A 26,123-nucleotide genomic window follows, 5' to 3' on the forward strand; every position below is an offset into this window, starting at 1 on the left:
TCAAAAAAATATATTAATGTTTCCGTTTTTAAACATTTAGATTGACGTATGATAATGTGTTTTATTTGTTATTACACACATTTATAAATAGGATCTTTAAAATATGCAGAATAAATTATCAACTATGCAAATTTGACGCTATTAAATATTTTTATATTATCTCTTAATCTCTCGTTATAAAAAATTATATCAATCAGAGATTTTATCTCATCTTTTTGCTCGAGTGATTTTGTTGATGTCAATCATTGGTTGAAAATGATCTGGAACAGTAAATTATAAATAGTCTTTTATTAGGCAATGTAGAATTAACATGGAATAGAGCGGAAAGCGCTCTACTTACAAAATATTATTATTATTTCAGAATTAATATGTTATCAATAACAAAACAAATATTATCAAAAAGCTTTCATTGTCAATGTAATCGTAACAACGGACGCCTTTGTACTCTTTATAACAAATTTTCTTTCATTGTATTTTGCACGACCTGATGAGCCACGTACTTCGCAATATTTACCTCAGTCAAGAAATTACAAACTTCTAGTACATTTTTGGCATGAAAAATCAACCCCTAAATGCTGACTTTCTTTAAGTGAGTAAACCAAAAAGTTTTCCCAAGAGATACGAATACATGTACATATATATTCATTATTTTACCTTAAACACAACCTTTTGTAGTCTTCGCTATATTTTTTATTACAAAAACCCGTTCAAAATATGTAACGTTAATTTATATAATTTCATGCTACAATTTCAGCTTGTGTAACAGATTGTCATAAATGCTTATCACATTAAAATTGACCAAGATGCATAATTTACTATGGAAATAAATTATTCTATTTTTAGATACTTGCGAATACACGTACAGATAAAATCTTTCTTATCTCACTTCCATTAATCCGTCGTAATGAGAGATAATGATTTTGATATTGATTAAAAAAATCTTATACGTCTTTTTGAATTACTTCAATCATGCGTAGATTACACGGCCTACAATCGGAATTAGTGTCAGGATCAACTATTGTGAAGTGTAATAAAAATATATAAATTTAATTCTCTACAAAGCTCTTCAAGTAATATAAGTTGATAAATTAAAGAATAAAAAATATATCAATTATTCCGTGTAGTGCTATAAAATTCATAACGAATTTATAAATTAATACAATTTTTATTATACTTCATATTTTGTTTCTTTATCAAAAACAGTTCAATAGTTTTTGATTCGTTTATTATGAAAAAATGTCCGATTTGACATATCTTTATTTATTCAAGACGACCTTTCACTTAGCGTGTTTCGAGTTCTTGATACAAAATGTATCCTATACAAGTTTTATATTATAAAATAAAAATATAATTCACATCAACGTATACATAACAAATTTAAAAACGTATGCTTACATAAATAATTAAAGTCTATGAATTTTAATCGACGTTTGTCGAACGACCTTTGTAAAGTTACAAGAGTAAAATTAAATTTCGATGAGTCTTTGCAAACAAGGATAATTGGGTACGGGAAATCGTTTTAGGGGCAGTTTAAATTACCTATAAACCTGAATAATCTATTTTATTGGAACGAAAGGTCTCTGCATAATTGGAAAAATCTATAATTGAATCGAAATACAATGTCGATTTTTTGAACGTTATATACAATATAAAATAAATATCTTAAGTATATATACATATATATTTTATGCTTGGAATAAATAAATAAAAAAATATAAATTTAACATTCAAGTCATGTTTATGTACATACGTAACTTTATATGGAACTCTAAATTAAAGCGAGTGTACGGCTAAGTTCAGGCAGAAGGTATCACGGCGTTATTCCTACACTGTTCTTACATAATTAAGTTTCCTTTGGAAATGATCCAATAAAGAATTGCCCGAGGGTTACGCTAACATTCAAACGATGTACGTCATTTTCAATAGATAGTCTCGCTGAAGATAATATTACATTATTACATCACGTAAAATATATTAAAAGTATTTTAAGAACACTCCGCGGTTACATTACATAATTATAAATAAACTACCGATTATTGATTTCTTTCTACACTAAATGTTTAATAATAATATTAATTATCACATTTTTCTTTTGTCCGAATTTATTTCATGAATCTTTTTTACAAACATCGGATTTAAAATATTTTATTTCTAAGCATGACTGAAAAATAACTGACTTCTGTGCAATATTATTAAATAGAAAAAAAAATATTATTCTATTAAAATTTTAACTAAGTACAAAAAAGGCAAGTAGTCGATGTAGAGGTTTTTGCTCCTTAATTAACTCTTTTGTTTGAACTTAAGACATAATTTTAAGAAAACAATTCAAAAGAAGTTGTAATACAGATAACGATATCGAAGATTTTCGCGGGTACACATTAAAATGACATTTTTTTTTTTCGGATACTACGCGTTTCTTATCGCTACCTGCTACTATCGCGCAAAAAACGTAGTATCCGTAAATATTTTTTTCATTTTATTGCAATACAAAATTATCGTGGGAAGGTTTCAAAAAGGTTTTGATGTTTTGAGATGACATACACATGAAAATATACATTAATGTATGTATGCAACGTTTCATATGTATACGTTTAACTTTTAAAGCTCTTGTTTAGACATTTATATATACCCTAATAGTATTTTTATCATTTCCAAATTGTGTTACTGTGTAAATAAATACTTACTATGTGAGTTATAATAGACCATAAAATATAAAAAGAAATGAATTCTTCATTCGAAAAATTTTTCTTTGATGCTAAACAGGAAATAGAAAAATCTCCCTATTCTATCCCGCAATTACACAAAATATTTCATATCCATCTTTTTGTAAAGCGTCCTCTCAACTTTATTAGCATAAGAAGATTGATACCCTCTTAGCACCATTCCACTGTAATGTTAATTCATATAAATATTTATGAGAATGTGTAGTTCCAGTATAAATTTTAACTCTTCAAAGCTTAAATTGTAAAATAATGGACATAAAGCAATATTACAATATTTTTCATACTCATACTGTAGCGATAACAAAAAAAAAATGAAGTTGTGTATACATTAAAATAATATAAAATACATGATAATCCTTTCAGACGCATTAACCTTTTTGGGAGCAATTTTCAGTATCATAACACGTACGTGTGTTCTTCGATGTTGAAAACGTAAATGTACAATTGAATTAAATTTTGTTTAATAATATTGTACTAAAATTCGAGTCAAATGTATGTTGATGGTGTATACCTATTTTATTCAAATTAAAATAATTAAGTTTTACATTGAAACATACGTTTAATGAGACCGTTCAAGCTTGTTACGAGAATGTAATCTTTTAAATTGAAGATTTTTCGAACATATTACTGTATACATTCCGATTTTCCAGCAATAATAATTGTTACAATTTAATTTTCTTGCAAAGCCCTCAATTTCCGCTTAAAACGGAAAAATAAAAATTCATATATTTTGTAATTAACTCCTTATATATATAGACAAAACAATGTCCAACGTATTATAGTGTAATATATACTGGTAATGTACATAATATGCAAGTATAGAACATTTCTTTTGTGTATTCTAGAGAGGGTTCCTATCTTATTTCTTAAATTTCAAAAAGTTGGCACTATCCCAATATTCAGACACATTGTTCTTTCTTACATAAATATAAGCCAAATGTTATACTGATTAGTGCCAAAAGCTAGCTTATATAAATTGACTGTCTCTCTCCAAATACAAGAATAAAAGAAATAGATAATTAAATGTTATTTTAATTTCGTGTAAAGAATCAATCCAATTATATATCGTATTGGAAACTTGTTTTAATATTTTGTTTGCGTTATATAAACTGTAAATATTTATCAATAGTGCCTTATCAGATTTAATTAATTATATTTCATTAGAGGTATGTAAAGAAAAAAAATCGAATTAGGCGGTTCTAAATTTAGTACATTAATGTTAATTTTTACGACAATTCTATCTGAAATACTGATCTCCCTTTATTCAAGTGTTGGCACTGAGTCAAGCCAATGAGTAAATTAATGTTATACGACTATATTAGTCAGCGACACTTACTCAATACTAGACAACGTTGAGTCCGACAGGATTGTAAGTATTTCGCTAGGCAAAGTGACCAACGCAATTACAATTCAGCTTAGCGCGTTAGTCAAGATAGCGTCGACTCCGGCGCCACTAAGAGACTCGATCATTACCTCTATTAAATAGACTTTAACAGCGTCAGACGAAGTTGGTCGGCTTGTATTATAATAAATTCAGATACTCAACAGACAAGAGATTTAAGATTGTACAGTTTGAAGCATGAATATAAATTTCTGTTTTATGTACCATCTAGGAATTTAAAATGGTGTGATAAAGAGTTTTTATTCCTTAGGATTTTTTGTATTCTTGGAATAGAAAAAGATTCAATAACAAAGAACATATATTTAAGGTATGCGAAAGATACACAAGAAATTGTCGCTCAGCATTTTCAAATGATTTTTCTTTTATGTCTGACTACAACAATATCGGAAGCTAAATAATAAAAATAATATAATAAGCTTAGAAATATTTTTCATCGTCATTGTATTCATTGTTGGCACATGCTATAACAAAGACGTGTTAAACATCGACATATAACGTAATAATAAATAATTTAACAACATGATACGTAAAACATTCAGAGACTGAAGTATCCACAATGAATACACGGAAATGGTTTGTGTAATCACCATTCAATTCACGTCTATACTTTACACGACTAGAAATAGTTAATTGTTTATAACCAGTAAACGCAAAACAAACATATAGTTATATCAGACAAGTAAAAATTTTAAATATATACCGTCTGTAATATTATTATTTTTCACTATTCAAATTAACAAGAAATTTACTGGCTGCAGCCCAAGAGTCGGAGAATATGATGTACTATACTTTTACACTAATAATTTTTAACGATAAAGTTATAACTATAGTTCACTAAAAATATGGTAAGTGTTTTATCTGTGTATAAATCAGAGCATATTTTCAGGAGTCTCGTTTTTAAGTCAACCCACCTATGAAAATGTTTTAGCTAACCTTTTTTGGTGGACAAAAAAAAACAGGAAAATATGACGCTTTGAATTGCTTCCGTGACCTTTGGATTTATAATGCTGATGCGATTGTTAATATTCCAATCGGAGGAACTGTCTGAATTGTATTTAAATATAAACAAATTCTAAAAGGTTTCGAGGGCCATTATAATTTCAAGCGCAAATTACAGTATACGGTATGTACATATACAATATGGTATTTATCAATTCATATGCTATTAGACGATCGAGGTGAATTGATACGGACAATATTATGTTCGCAACGGACAAAACCTTTTTCAAACAAAAATGTGTGATATAGAACAGCAATATATTAATTTTAATTTAATGGACTTTTTTTATCAAAGAAACATGAACATTAATTAACAATTTTTTTACACACTTACTTGAACCCGTTGACATCTTATCAGGCTTTGTGTGTGTGTAAGTATTCTTAGCACCATGTGTTCTATCGTGCTTTGCTCTTCAAAGACCATCCTTGCCAAGTCTAGGAGGACCTGGTTCCTCTTCACTTCAAGCTGCGATCGCTCATATAACTGCGCGTTCCGGAGTCCGATACCGCAAAATTGTAGGTACGATGCAAAAACTTTCTCGTCATATGCCGTGAACGGACCATCATTCTGTTTGTTTATGACCTGAAATAAAAGAACATAATTACATCAAGTACGTTAACGAATTAAGCCATATCTCATGGAATTTGAACATAACTTCTATAGCGTGAGAACTCACTAAGAAAACAGTTCTATGAATTCCTCCGGGATCCAAGTATATAGAGAAAATAAAGTGGATAAACAATGTTTTCAACGTTGTAAGCTTCAGGATAAGAAAAATGTTGCTTGTAGCACTTTACCAAGAAAATATATTAGAGGCCTCGAGGTAAATTAAAATAGGTATTCCGAACTATGTATTTTGTGTAAGTATATCCGTACAGAAAATGATTAGTTTTATTTGAATTTCGCAACTTCCGCAACGAAAATGACAAATGCTTATTTGTTTTGGTACTGAATGTGTTTGACAGTAAACTGTGTGCTTTTGAACTTCTGTTAATCTATTTCATTGTTATTGAAAAATCGTACGGATACGAAAATAATTTTAAAAATACATTGCAAACCTACATTAATTTCATCTATATAATATGTAGGTTATTTTATAAAAACTTTTTTATTTTCCAAATCTCTTTCCAAAGTTCGAGTCCTAATAATCAAATATAATATGAGAGGTCATGAAAGGTTTTCCCATCCATTAAAAAATACTTTCCGATCTCATTGAATCAAATCAGTATTTCAAATTCTGCTGATGTTCTTGGAGCTAAAATGTATATTGTTTTAATTTAGCTGTTCCTCGAAAATGTTACGTACAATTCCAATGTTAAAAGAAAATAAAGCAACAATTACGCAGTAATTGGATATTGATCTAGGAGATGTTTGATTCAAAAGTTAATGGAAACAGAAACATATTTCATCGAATCTTATTTATTCCTGTAATTCATTTGGCATCGACATTTTTTTTCCAATTTATTTTGGTCCCAAGAGGTGGCGACTCGTCAGGTAAAATAAATTAATCTCCAATTTTCCTCAAATTAACAGTCAATCTGCGAATCTAAAATATAAAATCCAATATCGGAATAAAAATATCTTTTTTCATATTATTTTTCGTTCCATTTTATAGACAGTGACAAATTAATCAAAAATAATCACGATTTTTTTTTGTTTTTTTTTAGAACGAAACACTAATATTAGATTTTCTCGTATCGTAAGCATTTTGCAAACGAAACGGTGTAACGTGTGCTTATTAAACGTATGTACAAAGAGCATATAATCTAAATACCTGTGCAACACCAATAACCTCGCCGTTGATATCCTTGATCGGCATGCAGAGTAGTGACCTCGTCTTGTAACCCGTCTGCTGGTCAATATCGTGGTTGAACCTTTTGTCCTGTTACAATATAAACACTATTATTTACTGATCAAATATTCTTTAATGAGACATGTTATGAGATAGTTTTTTCCACTGTGTACTTTTGAATTCAACGGAAAAATTAACTATGTTTATCTTCTTTATGCATACAATTGTTTGCAATTAAACATCGTGATTCACAGTGATTGATTGATTGATTTTTTGGTCGAATATATGAAATATTTATTTGAAAAATATACATTTTAACCAATTAATAACTTAAATTAATCAATCCTTTTGATTTGTTTTCATCGAAAATGAAAGCATATTCAAATATTACGATGTAAATTAAAATTCCCATAAAGAATTCCATTTGTTCTTAAAAGGAATCATTATGTAAAATGTTTTACCTTAATGCAATTCATTTCTAAGAAGAGTTGTTTGAATTGTAAAATAAAGTCGTGAGTATGTGCTGTTAAATGTAAGTTTCAAGGAAGTATCTAAGGATATATGAACGTATTCAGGGAATTTTTATGGTTTTAAATTGTATATTGAATAAATAAATCGGAATCAACATAAACGCAAGTCATAAAAATTGTTAAAGACGATTAAATTATATTTATTGATTGCTATAGTCGATTTTATTTATCACACATATCACAAATAATAGTTTTATAAATAAACATCTTTAGTCTAAATTGATTTACTATATTATAAAGTCGTTGAAAATAGAACACCTTGAGAGGAAACTGGGACATGCTGGTAATCGGAGTCCATCGTCTACCGCAAACCACACGCGTCCTTTACATAGCCTCTGTCTCTAATTGCTGATCCAACTTGTTGGAGCAAAAACTTTAGTGTTTAAGAGAAACAGCTTTCAGATGCGCTTGCTACAAATTTACAACAAACTTTCGGGCTAGCAATATAAATGTTAGTTTTGCTATACTTTAATTAGTTTTAATATTTTAAACCAGCTGGGGGACTGATTAACTTTTACTTCAAATGTTATTTAAAATTTTTACAAGTCGTAGTTTTTGTTGAATGGAAGTTGGTAAATGAATTCAAATGAGCATTTGAATTCATAAACTATGGTTGAATCATGATTTATCAAATAACATTTCGGCGGTGAAATAAAACCGATGAACTCCGGCACATAAATGTATGATCATATAATTTATAACCCAATATTATGAAGAAATAGTGCTTTGGACGTGAACAATTTGTGGGAGAGGCATGGCCTCAAGCCAAAGACGGAATTACAACTTGACGCTAGCTTCATAAACCGAAGAAAAGAGAAACTATTGTACATTGATTGACATTTTAATTTGAGGTATTAAATACGTGGTTTTATGAGAAAAAACAAGTTATTTTGTTTGGAAGTATGATTCGTATCGTTTAGAAAAAACAACACATTTTGCCAAAAATTTGTATATATATATAATGAACCAAATTAAAACACGATAGGAATAAGTAAAAATGTTTTAAGTTAAAATAAACACAAACAAAAAAATATATATCTTCGAAACTGCTACAACTACGATACTTCACGTAATAGAAATTTTAACATAAAAACAGTTATCTGAAGATAAACTGATGAACTTCGTACCATAAATCGGCATTTACTTGTGCAGATGCCAATTTTTTCTTATCAATAACACGTTCAATTGTAACAACTATTGATAATTTCCTTAAGTTTTGTCTGAATATTTTTTATATTATTAAAATAATAAATTTTTAAAACTACATGGTAATAATTAAAGATTTATTTGTTTTCGTATATAATCAAAAACATTAATTCGAAGAGGTTACATACCGAAAATTTCACAACTTATTTTAGTGATTTACATTTAATTGCATTAATAACATAATTATATATTTTTGTTTCATCTTTTCTACATATTAATGTTACAAAGTAAGCATCAATCAAATTACGAATACTCTTATTTTGTGTTACTTTTAGGCAAACTTCCACAAAACGATAGGCACACGTCGGCAGCTGCCATCGATTATTTTCGAAGTTTTCCCTTAACAAAACATACATAGTTATATCGGAAACCCCAAGTTTCTTTTGCGGTCAGATCTTAGAAAGCTCAAATAATGGAATATCGGTGACCTTTCGTCTCGCTTTTTATTGCGAAATGTTTGGTTTTGTTTTGTTTCGAGATAGAGATTTTATTTGTATCCATTTTAGATTTATTTAAATCGTGTTATAAAATGATAGACATGCAAATGAATATTCAACCTCATCAGGGCAAGTGGATGTACTAGCTGAATATAAGAGTCTATTTTGATCTGAAAATTTAAATCTAGTTTTTCATTTGACATTCGTTTACAGGATGAGAATTGTTGCTTTAAAATGTCTGCAATCTTTTAGCGGTGGGTATCTTTATGAGTTAGTCATTCACATATATATGTATGATATATATAAATACTAAAAGTATATGAATGTAAGTGAAAAAAATAATTTTAAGTACACTTTTTATAACACTTTGGAATCGTATTACATTTCTGTCCTATCCAAACGCGCCCTTTTTTTTCAGTGTCTCGTTTTTCTTTTGTCTCTCTAGATAGATAAAATGTTTAAAAATACATCTAAAAGATTTCTCTTTAGGATTTTTATTTTAGATCGTTTTCATTTAATTTTAATATTGTATATAATAGAGCATCTGAATAAGGAATATTTCAATAAAACAGTGAGAAATAAAAAATGGAACGTCGAATTTTTTCATCACAAATTTGATATCAGTAAAGTTACGTCAAACAATTTATTGGTCGAGCCAAATTTGATTTTAATTTATATATGAGAATTGTGTCTGTAACAGTTATTTGAAAGAAATTAAGGAAATAAATACATTAACTATTTTATTATATCAATGGTGTTATATTTTACAAGTGGATATAATTTTACTTTAATCTTAATGTGAAGGTAAATTGTTATTATAGTGAATATAAGCTATATTAGATTAACATTTAATCGGTACATGGCCACGATTTTGGAGAGCAGCCAACCTTTGTACATTGCTCCCGTTCGACTAAGATGAATTAATCCTAAGGGAAGACGTTCGTGGAAATAACAAACCGTTGTTAAATATTTAAAGTAAAATATATTTGTTTGCACTTGAGTTATAGTTTTGGCTTAGTGAGAGATCTGATTTAATAATAGCTATAATCACATTTAAAAAAAAAAACATATTTATGGACATAAATGGCTGCTAAGATTAATTGTCCTATTTGAATATTCTCCTATGTATTTGAACGCGAAGACTAAACATTTTTTTTTTAATTAAATTGCCGAATTGTTAATTATTAATATTGTTGTATTTTAAAATGCTCATATATCTTTATACGTCACATTAGTTTTATAAAAGAAAAATATATATCTAATACCGATATTGTTTGTTACCTTTAATATGAGCTTTCGTCATAGGACTGCCATAACATTAAAGATAGGAGGCTCTATTGTCTACATCTCTTTATTTATCTTAACACATTTCAGAAACAGCTTCTATCACGTAATTCATGAATTGTGGGAAGATGGATAGCACACAATTTATTCAGAAAGGTCTCGAATAATTTATACAGAAACTCTCTCGCCTCCACTATTTCATATGCAACAAAGTGGATTAACTTTATTTTGTAGAAATTTTTCATCACATAATTCTTGATTTTCTATAATAACTATAAATATTTATTTTTTGAATAAAACGAAATATCTTCTATAAATATTTTTGTAATTTCCAAATAATAATAATAATATTGAACATTTACACGACTTCAAAATTAATGATTTCCATGAAAATGATTAATTCCAGTTAAAATAAAAACTAAATCGAGTAACATAAACGAGAGCTGTTAACGATTTCAAACACCTTTTTTTGACTACCCTCACACAGTTCCTCTCAATATCCATGTTTCTGAATTAATGGTTCTTTCTCACACACCCTTTTATGAAACGTTTAAAAATAAATAACAGTATAGAAGCAGTTCAATACCTTTTGTTTTATTTCGTTCAATTTGTATTTGAAAAATCGTAAGCGAGGAATAAAGCTGGGGTTGGGAACCCTTTTAAAAATCTTGTATTCCAATACGGAGTTCGAAAAACATTTGAAAATTTTCTATAAATGTGTTTTTTATACAAAATTTACAATTTGAATAAAAAATATATACATTAGCACTTGCAGGCCTATATACGATTCCACATTCTCAATTTATATTTCATTTGTATACCGTACTCTAACTGAGATAAGTAGTTATTTATTTTTAGAATATCTTAATTAATACACAAGGGATTACGGCATACTACAAGGGGTTCTATAAGTAATATAAGATGTACTTAAAATATGGCAAAAGCACCAATATTTATCAGCTTTAGCTTCTTACTAGCGAATTAAAAAACGATCAGGTCCATTAAAATTAGAAACAGCCAAGTGGTTTTTTTTCGTTTCAAGTTATAGTAATTTCTCATTTGACCAAGATTATGGTGGCTGTAAAGAAGTTAAAACATTAAATAAAAATATAAAGTAATAAAATCGCGATGTTAAATACGAATATAATAGTTCAATCCATATAAAGTTAACAATCCTTTATCTTAGTTTCCCGTTAAAGTACAGTTATAGAGTCGACTCTTAGGATTTTAACTTAGCATTATATCAGCGTTCATAAACGGCAAGTGAAATAAAGAGTTAATAATGAAAATAACAACATTTTAACAAAGACTCCATTCGCGTAGATGTTGTTTTGCCGTGTCAAAAACTTACTAACTTCTATCTACCTTTAAATCAAAGATGTGAAATGGTTTTAGGGAGAAATATAGAAGAAGAAATAATCACTTTTCCACAGTTAATAAATATTATGGTCAACACAACTGAATGTCCAATTCAAATTACTTTTGTTAACAAAGCTATATAGGATATTAAATGCATAGAAAATGCTCTCCTCCCATTTTCGTGCATTGATCAATCTGATGTTATAGATGATTCCAAAAGAGACAAACAAAAAAGATGTTTTACGATGTGTAAGACACTGTGCTGTATAAAATACGACTTCACTTCTCCAAATATTAAAGACAGACGATAAAGAAATTATGACCTAGTTGACAGCTAAGCTGAAATATTAATGTTATATCTCTAAAGATATATATTTTAAAGGCGCCATTATTTTATACATAAAAAAATGATTTTTTTAGGACAGAAAGGTTAGAGAGATAATATTAAACTTATCATATCGTCAATGTTGCATTAATTTGAGACAAAATGAAAACAAAATCTACAAAAGTTTTTTTTTAATAGAAGTTCAAGTTCCCAGCAGATGCTTACTTTTCATTGAAACAAATGTGAGACTAAATGACGTGATAATATCTTTGCGATCCTAATTGCTTTTGAATGGAAAATTACAGTCATAAAGTATAAAAGGGTCTGATTAATAATTATATAAACATGAATTGACTTGAATTTTTTTTATGTTGTAATGACAAAGCGTTCCCATATATTGGGGGGTTTGAATGGAAAAAACGCTTTACAATAATAAAAAAATAACATATGATATCAAAATAAAAGCTCAAATTATTTAATCAAAACAAAAGTCGTAAATAATTTACATTATTAAATAGGGCAGTATAAGTCCTGAAACTGTAATTTTTAATGGTCGGTCGTAAAACGGAGCTACGGTTTAATTTTTTATTTTCATTGCAAAACATATTTCAAGTCCAAATACATTTTGATATACTAAATGCTCGCTAAGTTACCGAAGGTTATCCTCTCGTGTATCGTGTCTCGTGTACAAAAAAATTTTCTACGAAGCGTAATAAAAAGTCAATATTAATATTATTACGCCACAGTGTGAAAACACTCCATTGTTCGAAATGTTAATAATTGCTCTCCCCAGAAGGCAGTTATTTTGTTTCAATTATCAGATAAAATCAAATTAATAGACATAAAATGAAAATACAAACACACTGCAAATTACTCGCTTGAAAATATTATCATATTTATCCCACATGTTAAAAGTTACATTTATTTTAAGAGCTCATAGAATGCGAGAACTGTGAACATTATTTTTATAGGCTTGCCGTTTAGAAATACCACTTCAGATAGTATAGCATTGAAATTCTTACTAAACGCGCATTTTGATACAGAAAGCTATTTTAAGAATATGGCGAACGCTGAAATGCGATAGGAAACATCTTTAAAAAATCATACTGAGATCAAAGAAATAATAAATCAACGTTATTCAGAGAAAATTTAGGTCAAAGTGAACGTTTAAGTAAATAAATGTATTTATAAACAATTATTCATACATCATAAATAATTGTTTACAATTAAGCTATAGATTTTCTCGGAAGATACAAACAGAAAGCATCGTTCATGGCCTGATATCTTTTGAATAGGAACGTCGATCATTTTCACTTTAGTGAATGCCTCTCGAAATGTGAAAGACAATTTCTCCTTAGCCTTAAGCCTCGCATTAAATTTAGCACCATTCATCTTGCTTGACTTACGACCGAGTTAGAATTTATTATACCATTTGTTCTTTTATAATTTAATATTTAAGACAATTTTTCAAGGCTGGCAATGTCTACTTCAAACAACAACATAAAAATATATTACAAGAAAGAATATGAGCTTTAGTTTATTTTATCTTTTGGTCATAGAGAACTATATAAAGAATTTAAAAACAAATATTTGTGAAATGCACGACTTTTTGCTATTTTTTTCACGAAACCTTACATAGTCAAAAGAAGCATATCATGCAAAAAAGTTTATGTCTAACTTTTTTTGTACTCAAAACTAAGTGTCTTAACATTAGACGTTTGTTTTTGTGTAACTGCAGGGTCATATTGTCTTTAAGGTCTCGCCTTTATGGCCTTTCCTATTCTAGATATAAATAAAAATTGTATTATAAAATTCTCAGCAAGCAATATGAAAGAGTACAAATAATACTAGGGTATGATAAATGATAATATATGTGCTGTTTATGAATGCAAACCTTGTAAGCATCAGGTATGTTGACAGGCTCCCCACTCTCCGCCACGTAGCCAACGATGCCGCTGCCCCAGGGTATCCTGATCTCCTCCAGCTGTTCCATTTGCTCCGGAGTGGACTTCGAACACACATCGAACAGCTTCGACACCAGACATCTTAACAACAAAAAGATTTCGAAATAAATATTGATAGCCTTATATAACATATCTGTATTCAATGACTTCGTAATATCACTTTTATTTAATCCTGAAAAGTAGTTAAATATGTTTCAGCTAATAGACTAATCGAAAATTAGCAAAATGCGTAATGATACCGGTTTATATTTTTTATATGACGGCACAAATTATTTTTACTATAATAAAAATTCTGAATTATACTTCCTCTGATCTTACTTCAGAAACTTAACAACTTATCGTAAAGTATAAGAGGATTTTACACATAGTTTACCGCTTTATGAGAATCGTTCGACCGTATGTTTTGGATTTTGGGTTATATTAAACGTATCCTTTTTGTGGCCATCAATTGGAAAATTCCACGGCCGATTGGAATTTGGTGGTTAAGGCGCCATTTTCTCAATAGGTGAGCAAAATTATTAAGAAGTGAAAGTATTATAAAATGGTCAATAAATAGTAAACAATAAACAAAGTATATATACAAATATATATTATCATTTTTATGGAGTATTTATATGTAGAGTAAAAGATGTCTTTTCACCGGCGATAAGAAGGATATTAAATGTACGGCTTTTGTTTTCATGAGCTACATCACCGCCAAGTATATTAACTATTTCAGCATTATGTAAAAACAACTAACAATTACTTAAACATAAGGCAGTATTCGGTGCAATATCGTGATTGTTAATTTCATTTTCAGAATTAATTCAGAGTTTGACTCTGTCTGGGTCGTGGGTATTGGAAAAGATAACTTATTAGTTTTGATTATGGTCGTTATTTTATTCTGTAACATGCTGTTATATTGAAACTAATTTTCTATCGTGGATTAATAATGTGTTCCATATTTAAAACTTAATTATGACGTCTTTATTGAAATAAAAATCCTACTAACACATTTTTTATTGGTTCTATAATATTTGCTTTTTAAGAAAATATTCATTGTAAATACGAGAAAGTTATAAAAACTTAATCTTTGAGTTTTATTGCCTATTTAGACCAAATTTTAAGTATTAATAACAGATGAAGTTAATAGTCAATCAATACTCAATCCGAATAAAAAATAAATGCACAAAAGTTTCTAAAATCTATACTACGAAAGAAATACATTCAATCGAATCTGAAATGAAAAAATGTAAAGAGGTTCAATTTAATTTAATGGATACTCGTCAGGTGTATCTAATAACATGTACTTCTTCGTGTACGTCTCGGTACATTCGTCTTAGAGTTTACTCAAACCCAATAAAATCCCTCGAGAGCCGGCTACTAACTTCCTCGAAAACTTGTGCGAAATTCCTATAAGCGATTTTAGTCTCTAACATTATGACATACTAAAATATATTTTTTTAATCAAAATATGTGCTTGGTTAAAACGCGAAGATTATTTGTTTTAAAATATAAATTCCCAAAATATGCGTTAAAGTATATAATAAATGGATATATATTAGATATTATATTAAAATATTCTCTATTTGATCAATTAAGTTAAATATACAGACATATTGAAAGTTTCTTTACATAACAATTATTATTTGATTTCTTGATTGTGTTGTAAATTTTGTTAACAACTTACATGCGTGTGTTAATTCATATGTATTGTTAATCGATCTCTTTTGGCCCCCCTAAGTTATTCGTAAGAGTATACATTACCTTTGCAATAAATCCCCAAAATTTCTATTCAATAGAATGAAAACACTGAAAAATTACTTGTTTCATCGCTTTCCTTGGTATAGAACTATATAAACTTTATGTGTCCAACAACTAATAACAGACTAAGAAATATACCTAGAGTTCTAATTCATATAAAAATTAATTCTTTGTTTACGATTTCCACAACTATGCAAGTTATTTTATGTATGTTTTAAATAACAGCGAGCGTATATTAACAACTGTATTATTGTAATTTTATTAGACCGAATAAAAGGAAGCTGATTATGTGAACAGAAAATATTGTGCAATACCATTTCTATATTAAATTTTTAACCTGTTATTCATATTTTTAACGATTTATTTATCTTGCTTATACCAAAAACGGTTTTCATTTAATTTAAAGACAAAGCCAAGACAATTCAAACGATATTTATTAAAATATTTAAAAAAAAATATATAATCTTAGTTTACCGGAATAAAAGCGTTATAGCTTGAGGTCGGACTGAATGGTAATTTAAAATTTTTAATATTTACTCTTAATTTTATGCTAGCTGAAACTACGCTTAACAGAGATCCTCCATTGTGGAAAAATCTTATGAATTTAAATTGTATTAAGCAGAAGGATATAACTGAGAACTGTTATTTGGATAGTTTTGAAAATAACGGTTTCTTTACCTTTTGTGCTAACAGGAGTAAAAGAAAAGACTAAAACTTTACACTATTTGTGAATAAAGAGTAATTTCGTTTCAGACAAAGTTTGAATACCTTGAAATACAAAGTATTATTTTAATTGATTTACATATATGCTATTTCAATTATCAATTACATCAAAAATTTATTATATTTTAAATAAAATTTCAAAAAGTATACGAACAATTAGGCCGTCGTCAAAATTCTACGTTGCACGTGTATAAGGCGTAGTCTATACAATAAATTAAGTTTGTACAACGATTAAACCTGAAGCAGAATACATTAATCTGTTTTCGGGAGGCCAGTCGCAGCAACTGACCAACGAGGAGCCAGGGACACTTAATGTGTGGTCTGAGATATATAGCTTTAATATCGAGTTTATCTACTGTTACAAATAAATTACAATAATATACGTAACCAAAATTGAACATAAACTGAATTTCGAATCACTGCATTGGGATGTTCAGCCTTGAAAGAAATATTAAGCAACTAAGTGTTATAATTTAAAGGAGATTTTAGCAAAAATCTCGATCGTTTTACATTCAGAACCGATGTTCAAAGAACTTAAACGACATAATCCTGTTACTTTTTTATACCACAAGATCACCGGAGTTAGGGATACGCTTGGCATTATCACGACGATAATAACATCAATTTATTGGATTCGCTTAAATAGACTTAAATTTTGAAGAAAATCTGGCCATGAATAAAAATTTTACAAGCTAACTTTAGTGTAGTTTAGTTCAATTTTAAATCGTTGATATTTATCGTTGTGGATTTTATTATAATACAAACATAAACTACTAAGAGTCTTTATATATATATTTATACAAATATAAACGACTAAGACTCTACCTCTTGGCTTAATTACTCAGCAAATTTTTACCATTACTTGAAGTTGTGCTCTAAAAAGATATCAAAACTGCTAATATAAATTTAAAATATTTTTTCTACGCCCTGATAAACCTGAAAAAGGCACTATCAAAATATGAATTACATTTTCCCACTGCTTCGCTTGAATCAGTATGCAAATGTTGTATGCGTTAATCTTTCATTGAAAAATTACAAAAAAATAATTCAGTGAAACATCTATCCTCTAATGCATCTTACGTAAACAAATTGTAATTATACATCTCTTATATTAAAATAAATACAATTATAATATATGTATAATATTTATATTTGGAATATGTTAGTATATTATATCACAATGAAAAATATCTATGAATATATCTGAAGCGAATGCCATTTCAGTAATGATTCGAAAGAATGTCCGTCTGTGAGAAATGTCCTCTCTATCAAATTCAACCCACAATTTGTCTATTTGGCTGTTATTCTCTCAGACTCCCTTCTTTAGTATGACCATGACCTTCACTCAGAAAAACGAATGGAAAGATTCTAATCAATTCCGTAGCTCTTTCGAATTTCGTTGAAAAGAAATCTTTATGATAAAATATCACCAATTACTTTTATAACATTTTTTGTGGTTTGTATATAATGCGGAAATTTTTTGGATATAGATATACTGAATATCATTAAACGCTTTGCTTGTCAATAAGATTGCTTTTAATTATATATCTTAATACGCAATTATAAGGAATATAAAGCTCCTTTCTTATTTAGTTTCTATTAAGAATATCAGTGGAAGACTAATATGGCATTAAATTGTAAGACGACTTGTATTTTGAGAAATTGTTTAGTGAATATCTCGATGATCATCTTATATTGGACTGTAGGTCAATAAATTGCTATTTAATGGGTAAGTTTGGAATATTTTTTCCATTTTTATGGTCAGCATTATAAATATCATTATTATTCATAATCTTTTCTTTTAGTTTCATTAGCAATTAACTAATTTTACTCACTATACTTTTCTTAAAGCTTATTATTTGAGTTCAAATTTTATATTAATAGCATTTATATTAATAGCATACGAACTTATTATACAGTATAAGAGTTATTTAGGTGACAAAAATATTATGAATTTCAACAAAATATCCATCCGTTATTATATTACAAACAGATTGCTAACTGCAATATTTTGATTTACAGTACCAGTAGCTTCGACAATCGACTTGTGTAAAAGTTTATAAAGTCGGAATATTATTTCTTTATTTCTCATCTTACAAACAACGACAGCTTCTCTTATAACTTTTATGCACAACATACATAAGTACGCGCACTAAACTATATGATGGTATATTTTTACTTAACTACAATATGCAACTCACACGGTAAGCAGCTGATTCAAATTGACCAATATACATATGATTGTTTATTCAATTCCTTCAGTTTTGAATTCATGATATAAATTATTTTATATAATTTACTGAGCCAATAATTTATAAGTGATTGCAACTGCATCATTCGTTTCAATAGTATCATTAAAATTATTTCAATTAACAACTCAAGTCGTAATAAGCAATGAAAAATAAAAAGTTATATTCATAATATTATTAAGAAAATATACATACATTTGACTCACTAGGCATAGAAAAGTCAAATAGCAGGAATAACACACTTCAAATAGCATCATGCAAATTGCCTCTCAACGCGTAATTAACCGATTTCTTTATGTTGCATGATGCATAGACAGCAAAATATATATTTTTTTATAACACACAGAATAACAAGCAGCAGACGGGTTTAAACGTGAACTAGGGACTACTATTAAAAATTACTTACGTTACTCCCATCGAGTTATTACTGGTTAATGACAAACATTATATATGATTTTAATTCTCACTAATGTACAGTTATGAGTTCAGAATCCATTTAAAACAGAATGAGAAATTTCGCTTTATATATACTATTAATATCCGAAAATAGACTAGCGGGTCGTAACAGTCGTGTTGCTCTAATTAGGTTTTGCATATTATTTTAGTAAAAACAACATTAAAGTAATAAAATTATATATTTATACTATATTTTATTAAGTGGAAACTGACAAGTGAATGCGAGTAATCGTAAAACGGAGATAAAGGTGAACTTTATTTCTCTTTCGGCTTTACATCGTTTAGAACAATAATTCACATTAGAATCGAAAACATTGTACAATTTTATTAAAATTTTTTTTTTAATTACTAAATTTTTTTTCCCAAAAAATCTTGTTCTTTCTTTGTAATTTTATTTGCTTCTTTACACAGCGTCGCAAAACGAATTTGGATGATGAAATTCTGATAATGACTCCATAATATATATATATATATATATATATAAATGAAAGTCGTGTTAGTTACGCTACTTATAACTAAAGATCGGCTGAACGGAATTGGCTGAAAATTGGTCGGGAGGTAGCATATAACCAGGAGACAGACATAGGATCCTTTTAATCCCGTTTAATTTGAAGAAAAAAGTTCAACTCAAAAAATCCATAATCAGCTTATGTACTCACTGCCTATAAGGAGGAATAGGGTTCGACCTATACTTACATTTCTAATTTTGAAACTGACGCAGACGAAATCGCGAACAGAAAACTTACTTAAGTATCTCGATATAGTATAATATTTGCAGATAAACATACAATATCATAATACACCATAATTTGTTATTTTGAATCAAAAGTATATCACTTAGAGAGGAAAGTAAGTAAAAGTTCTTTATTAAGTAACATTAAAAAATCGAAATATCAATTTAATGAGTTGGTAGAAGCTAAGTTTTTTTACTACGTATATTTTATGTACGCAACAATAAAATGAAATGTGTAATAATCCTAGATAAATTTTTAACTGCTTACAACTTATAAGCATTTCATGGATTCATCGTGCGGGTACAAAGTCCTTCGCGTTGCAGGGAGAGGAGCTTTAACAGTGTCTAGGACTTGCAACCCAGGTGTAGGTTTAAGGGTTGACGTTTGATTTTATAGCCCTAGCGCCTTTTCTCACAAATCCTATTGATCGCTCCTTTGTGGTTATTTCTTTTTGGGCTACGCGAGTATTGACCGCTCTCCAGGATTATCTTACATTCAACCACGAAATGCTTAGCAGTTCCAACTGTCTCCCTGCAGATGTAGCAATATTTTTTTCGTTACTTTTATCCCACCTCACTAAATTACTCTAATCCAGGAGAGTAATTTGGAACGCATTGAAATACAATTTTAGCAGTGCTGGCGACCAATCGTGAATTAATGTGGGCCATTTTAGTGCTAATGGGGTGCAAAAATCTTCTGTCTAATCACTTGTTCTTCATTTTTGAACTCGTTGCATGGATCTCATATTTAGCATTCCCGTCTTGCCAAATAAAAGAAATTAATATATCCGTATTTGGCCTTTCTTACTTGATTCCAACCCTACTCTGTTACTTTGTGCTCCTATCATAAACTGTTTATGGAATTTAAGTCTTGACTCTAGATCTGGGCCATATTTGTCTTTTGGGAGTGATGTAACGACGTCATCATAGGATTTCCCCAGGATAGGTCTCTTGGAAACTCTTAGGTGTTTTTAGAGATACGATGGCCTTTTTACATTTTTCCTAAAACTATGGTGCCCCCTGGATAAAGCTGCAAATAAACCGATAGCACGATCCCGAGCCACAACTTCTACATCTTTATGACGCTTGCATCTAACTTTTACATAAGGATTATATTAGAATCATAGACGAGGAAAAGAGAAGTCAAATGTGAAATTTGGTAATTATCGTAGGTTTAAGCTTTTTGACGTTACTGATCGGTTGGTTATCTATCTCGTTAAGATCGTTTAAAAAGCTATCTACTATTCCTTTAAAAGGTGGAGTACGACCTATATTGTCTATTTTCATGATATTTCACGAGAATATAAGCATATTTTAATGGTTACAAATTACGTACAATATACCCACATGCTGACAGAGATACGTCGGTTTTTGTTTACTGTTCTCTTAAAGATATGGCAATGGGTACGGTATATTGATATTGTTGTGAATATGGATATCACCATATTTAAACCTCTAACTCTGGAAGTTTAACGGGTATAATATAATGATATTATACTTAATACAACCAAAATTCATTCTGTTTTTCATGTTATACGGTAACTTTTAAAATATTTCCATATGGAGACAGAATATTTTTTAAACATTACAAAGCGAATAACGTATATAGTAAATATTATTACAATAATTGTACAAGTTACCTAAAAAAATGTGATTTTATAAATCTTTGTGTCAAATTCCTAATTTCGTGATGCGCATTTGAAATGCGACTTCTATTAAATGACCTCTATATATATTATACATGTTATATTAATTAAAAAAAGAAAACAACTGGACACTTATTAAAATGATTTTATGTTAATGTCCGAAATACATATCATCTTAATGGAATATAATTAATTGTAACGCAATAAAGAAATAGCTGCATCTATCATATGTAGTTGATACATTTCAATTTTAACATATCGTTATTTAGATATGAAATTAGAGCAAAGTGCTGATTGAATTTAATTTTCCAATTTTATAAATTAATATTTTTAATGTTGTCATTTGACTGGTCTTGATTTTCACGGGTATCTTCCAACATCAAATGAACAGCCTGATCGATTATCCTTAAGGAAAAGTAAAACCGAAAACCTATCAAACTTCATTAGTGAAGCCTTGTGGGTAGACATCGCATTAAATCAAATGAGGAGAGATGAGAAATAGGAGCGTAGCAACAAGCCTTGAAAGTAGCCATTCGTTTTGGCAAGAACTTGATATAAATTAATCCTTAGAACAGAAGAAAAAAAATTGAGGATTAGTAAAGCGATTTGTATTACAACAATTGATAAAACAAATATAAATTTGTTCAAATAGAAAAATAATTTACTTTAAGACCTTTACTACATCCGAAACAGAGAGTTTACTTTGTTTTTAAATAAAAACACAACTCTACTTTATACCTTCGTTATTAAATATATAGTTGATTTGTTGCCAGTCGCGTTTACCACAGTAATAGAATTACGCAATATATATACATTTTTACATTAGGAACGGCGATATAGAGTATTGCAAAAAAATATGTATAGAGATTTTAATATAAATCTGATTTTTGTTTAATCTAGATGGGATGAAACAAAAATAATGAGATGTAATTTTTTAAGATAATGACGTGTTGAAAGACGTCGGTGCATTGAAAAAATCTTTTATGTAATAAAAATATTAATAGAAAAATGTCTTTTGTTAAGGAAAATTCTAAATCTTATTATTACTTTCTCTCTTAGCTAAAGCAATTTTTATGGAATTTTTACTAATTCGTCTATAATCATTGCAATTCAATGATTATAACTTATGTTTTTAGGAAATGAAAGATTCCATTATCATCCGGTGTATTTCCATGTATTTTTCTGGTAACACAGATCAGCCATGAAAGTAAATGGGCCAGCACAGACAAGCAGTTAAGTTATAAAATGTAGGGCAGGATGTAAGGCATTTACGAGAGTACTGGACTTCCGATTTTTCTCTTTTGTCACGGTCTAATAACGAAAAAGGTTCAAGTAAAACGTTTCTCGGTTCGCCACTAAAATTTGTGTTTTTTCCTCAACATGATATGACGCAACTTTATCTTATTTCGAGAACAGTTTATTTTAATAAGATAGGAATTCACGCTAGCGTTGTTATTTAGGCAACTTTGAATATTTGGAAATCATTAAACTAGAAAAAAAAAAAAATGGAACATAATCTAAAAGTATTTACTTTTACCCTTATTATCAATCTAAAATTAAATTTTTTTCTCAACAAATATAGGTATATAAGTTCAGTTGACATTCAAAATATCGTGCCAAAAATGGATGGTTAATATTATCTTTGTTATATATTTATATAGCCTAGTTTACGAGGTTTATCAAAAAAAGGAAATTACAACATTTTCTATTAAGCGAATGAAAACAGTTTTAGCCTCTTCATTCACTGACCACATCAATACATCAATATGTGACATATATATATCTATGTGATGTATTATATTCTGCTAAATTTGGTATATATTAGCAATTTTGCATAATTTGTAAAGTGAAAAACAAAACTTCTAATTGCAAATCCTATTTAAATGCATGAAACTTTCCATAAAATTTTACTTTAAATTTTGTGTGAATGCATATTTAAAATAAAAAATGTTTACAATCACAACCTAGAAGCAATATTATAACACGAATAATACTTTAACCACTGTCTTGATTTTATTTGAGTTCAAAATTAAAACTATAATGTGTAGGAACAGACGAGGAAATCTCAAAGCGAACCGACAATGAGGCGACTTGGAGCAAATGCAATCACTTCTAATGCATTTCAAGTGTGAAGAGTGATTGTAAACTTCGTATTGAAACGAACAGTTACTATAAATTTAAAAATATATTATATATTTTGAGCTTTCAGCATCACATAAGAAATAGTTTAATTTAATGACACTATAGAGTTATACGACGTATAAACATTTTATATCAATAAGTATTATACAGATGCAGAAATCGTTTTCAGTGTGAAAACTCAAAGGCTTAACATATTTCATAATTATGTTTTACACACAAACTGCATATTTTAAAGAAAGAAAACGGTCCAATAAATAAGACGCAATACATTATATTACCAGCTAATGATGCCAATGTTAAAAAAGTAATATAAAGGTTACCCACACGGGGCAATAAATTTAGATTACAACCCTAGTATTGCAGGCAAGTGCAAATTCTCATTTCAATTTCAATTTATTGCTGGCTTTTTTATTGACGCGAACTATAATTACAATTTATGCGAGGTTTACCAAAAAAATATTATTTAACACTTTTGTGTACAAAAGAATTTAAAGAACTGTACTAAAATTTTAGAGTTCAAATAAAAATTATAAGAATGGTTATTTCTTTAAAGAAAAAAAAAAGATGTAACTCTGATGACTTAAAAAAACAGAGTTTGTTTTAACATTAGTCGATTTTTTTTTGTGTAATATGAAGAATAACATTAAAAATATTATTTAATAAATATTGATACTTTGTATTCTAAGATCGTCAATTAAATACGATTGTATAGACAATAGATTTTTAGACACATGTATAATTAAACAGCGTACAAACCTTCCATTCTGTGGATGTGGTGAAGACGCTCTCTCTCCCTGCACCAGAAACAAGGAGCCCCTGTCCGCATCCAATAATATTGACACGTTTTGAAGAATCTTGTGGCAAAGGACCCGAACTTCCAACTCGTTGCATATATCCTTCACCTATAACAATAATTTGCAAAAAAATATATCCTAGTTTATAATACGATAAATAAAATAAATTTCACAACAGCTTTTTATTTAATACTATAAAGATAAGTTATCAATAACGATAATTGCTTAAATAACATTTATCTATATGACATAAATTTTTTTACGTTTAATTATATTCCAACTCGTCTTTTTTTTTAATAAGCGAAAATCTATATGTACAATTATTAATTATCTATAATTCATTATATTATTTTAATTCTTCTATCCTTCTATTTTATATCTAAATTTTGAGAGTCCATCAATAGTTCCTAATAACTGTGCTATGAGATGTTTTGTATCAACAATTATTAGATTTTAATATTAACAACAAACCAAATATAACAATAAATTATGTGTGTATGTCATATATAAGAAAGATGAAGGCATTTATTGCTATGTATTTAAAATTTAAATTACCAACAGAAATTCACAGAATTTGATATAAAGTACAGATTCGAATTAAAGTAAAGATTTTTCGAAAAATTGCGAAAATTTCACGAAATACGAAAATAACAAATTAATGTTTCTTTTGATTAACGATAACATTTTCTTTTTTTAATTTTATACTCAAATATTTAAACTTCTTTGGAAATGTAAAAAACTTTTATTATAACATATTTTTAGTAAAAAAAATTATTCGTTATGGTATTGAATAAAACGCCGAGTCTCATTTCCATTTCGACGCTACAGAGTTTCTCAACTCATTTCCGAACTAATTTCCGTTTGTACAAACTGACGGGGGTTTACAATTCATTAATATTGTATGCAAACAACTACATTATCCTACACTAGATACAAATTCGACAACACATTTAAATGGCACAAGTGTTTTGGTTCGTAAAATTCTATCTCCAAAAAATGCAATCACCATATTATTATTCTACAAAAACTTTAAAATGTTTGATTTTTCAGCGCAGCATTTTTAATTGGTTGGAAAATCTAAAAGTGAGCGGCTGATTTTTCAAGACAAAATTTATTATTTGTAAAAGTGTATTTAAGTATGTAGAATCATCAAACTTTTATCGTTTTCATGCTCTCAAGATCTTGTATTGTCTAAAGGCCTTTTGAGGTGTTACTTACGTTACGTGACGTGACGTCAAAAGGTCCGGTAATTTAAAATGAAAATTTCGATGAAATTAATGAGGTACACGTGACAATTATAGTACATTATATGAAAAACATGCGAATTTAAAATTATTTTAAGATTTTTTTAACTTCGAAATACCAGTAGCAATTTATGAAAAAGTAACTAAATGCTCTGTAAGAGTGGGTTTGAGCCCGAGTGCTCTGTAAGGGTGGTTGTAAGCAATTAGTAATCTCTCAATACATTCAATTACTCCAAGGGATTGAGACAATCATCGTAATTATTCATTGCTATAATCATCTACGAAATCAAAATTTTAGCCTAGATAATTATTTGACAAATTTAAAGCAGATCACGAATACAGAGACCAGTTGGTTTAGTTTATTTAGTATA

At 28.6% G+C, this 26,123-nt stretch overlaps 1 protein-coding gene across 10 annotated transcripts in view; it reads right to left on the bottom strand.

The window, feature by feature from the left end:
- The window catches only part of LOC116771063 (dual 3',5'-cyclic-AMP and -GMP phosphodiesterase 11), a 102,931-nt gene that overhangs the window by 10,804 nt on the left and 66,004 nt on the right, over positions 1-26,123 (bottom strand). For all 10 annotated transcript variants that reach the window (XM_061523294.1, XM_061523293.1, XM_061523287.1 and 7 more), the window contains 4 exons: positions 24,471-24,616; positions 13,953-14,103; positions 6,900-7,007; positions 5,459-5,707 (listed from right to left, as the gene is read on the bottom strand). In XM_061523294.1, the coding sequence (XP_061379278.1) occupies positions 5,459-5,707; positions 6,900-7,007; positions 13,953-14,103; positions 24,471-24,616 (654 nt within the window). The remainder of the gene's footprint in view (positions 1-5,458; positions 5,708-6,899; positions 7,008-13,952; positions 14,104-24,470; positions 24,617-26,123) is intronic.

This window comes from Danaus plexippus, chromosome 17 (assembly GCF_018135715.1).
Source record: "Danaus plexippus chromosome 17, MEX_DaPlex, whole genome shotgun sequence".
In the NCBI taxonomy this organism is placed as follows: domain Eukaryota; kingdom Metazoa; phylum Arthropoda; class Insecta; order Lepidoptera; family Nymphalidae; genus Danaus; species Danaus plexippus.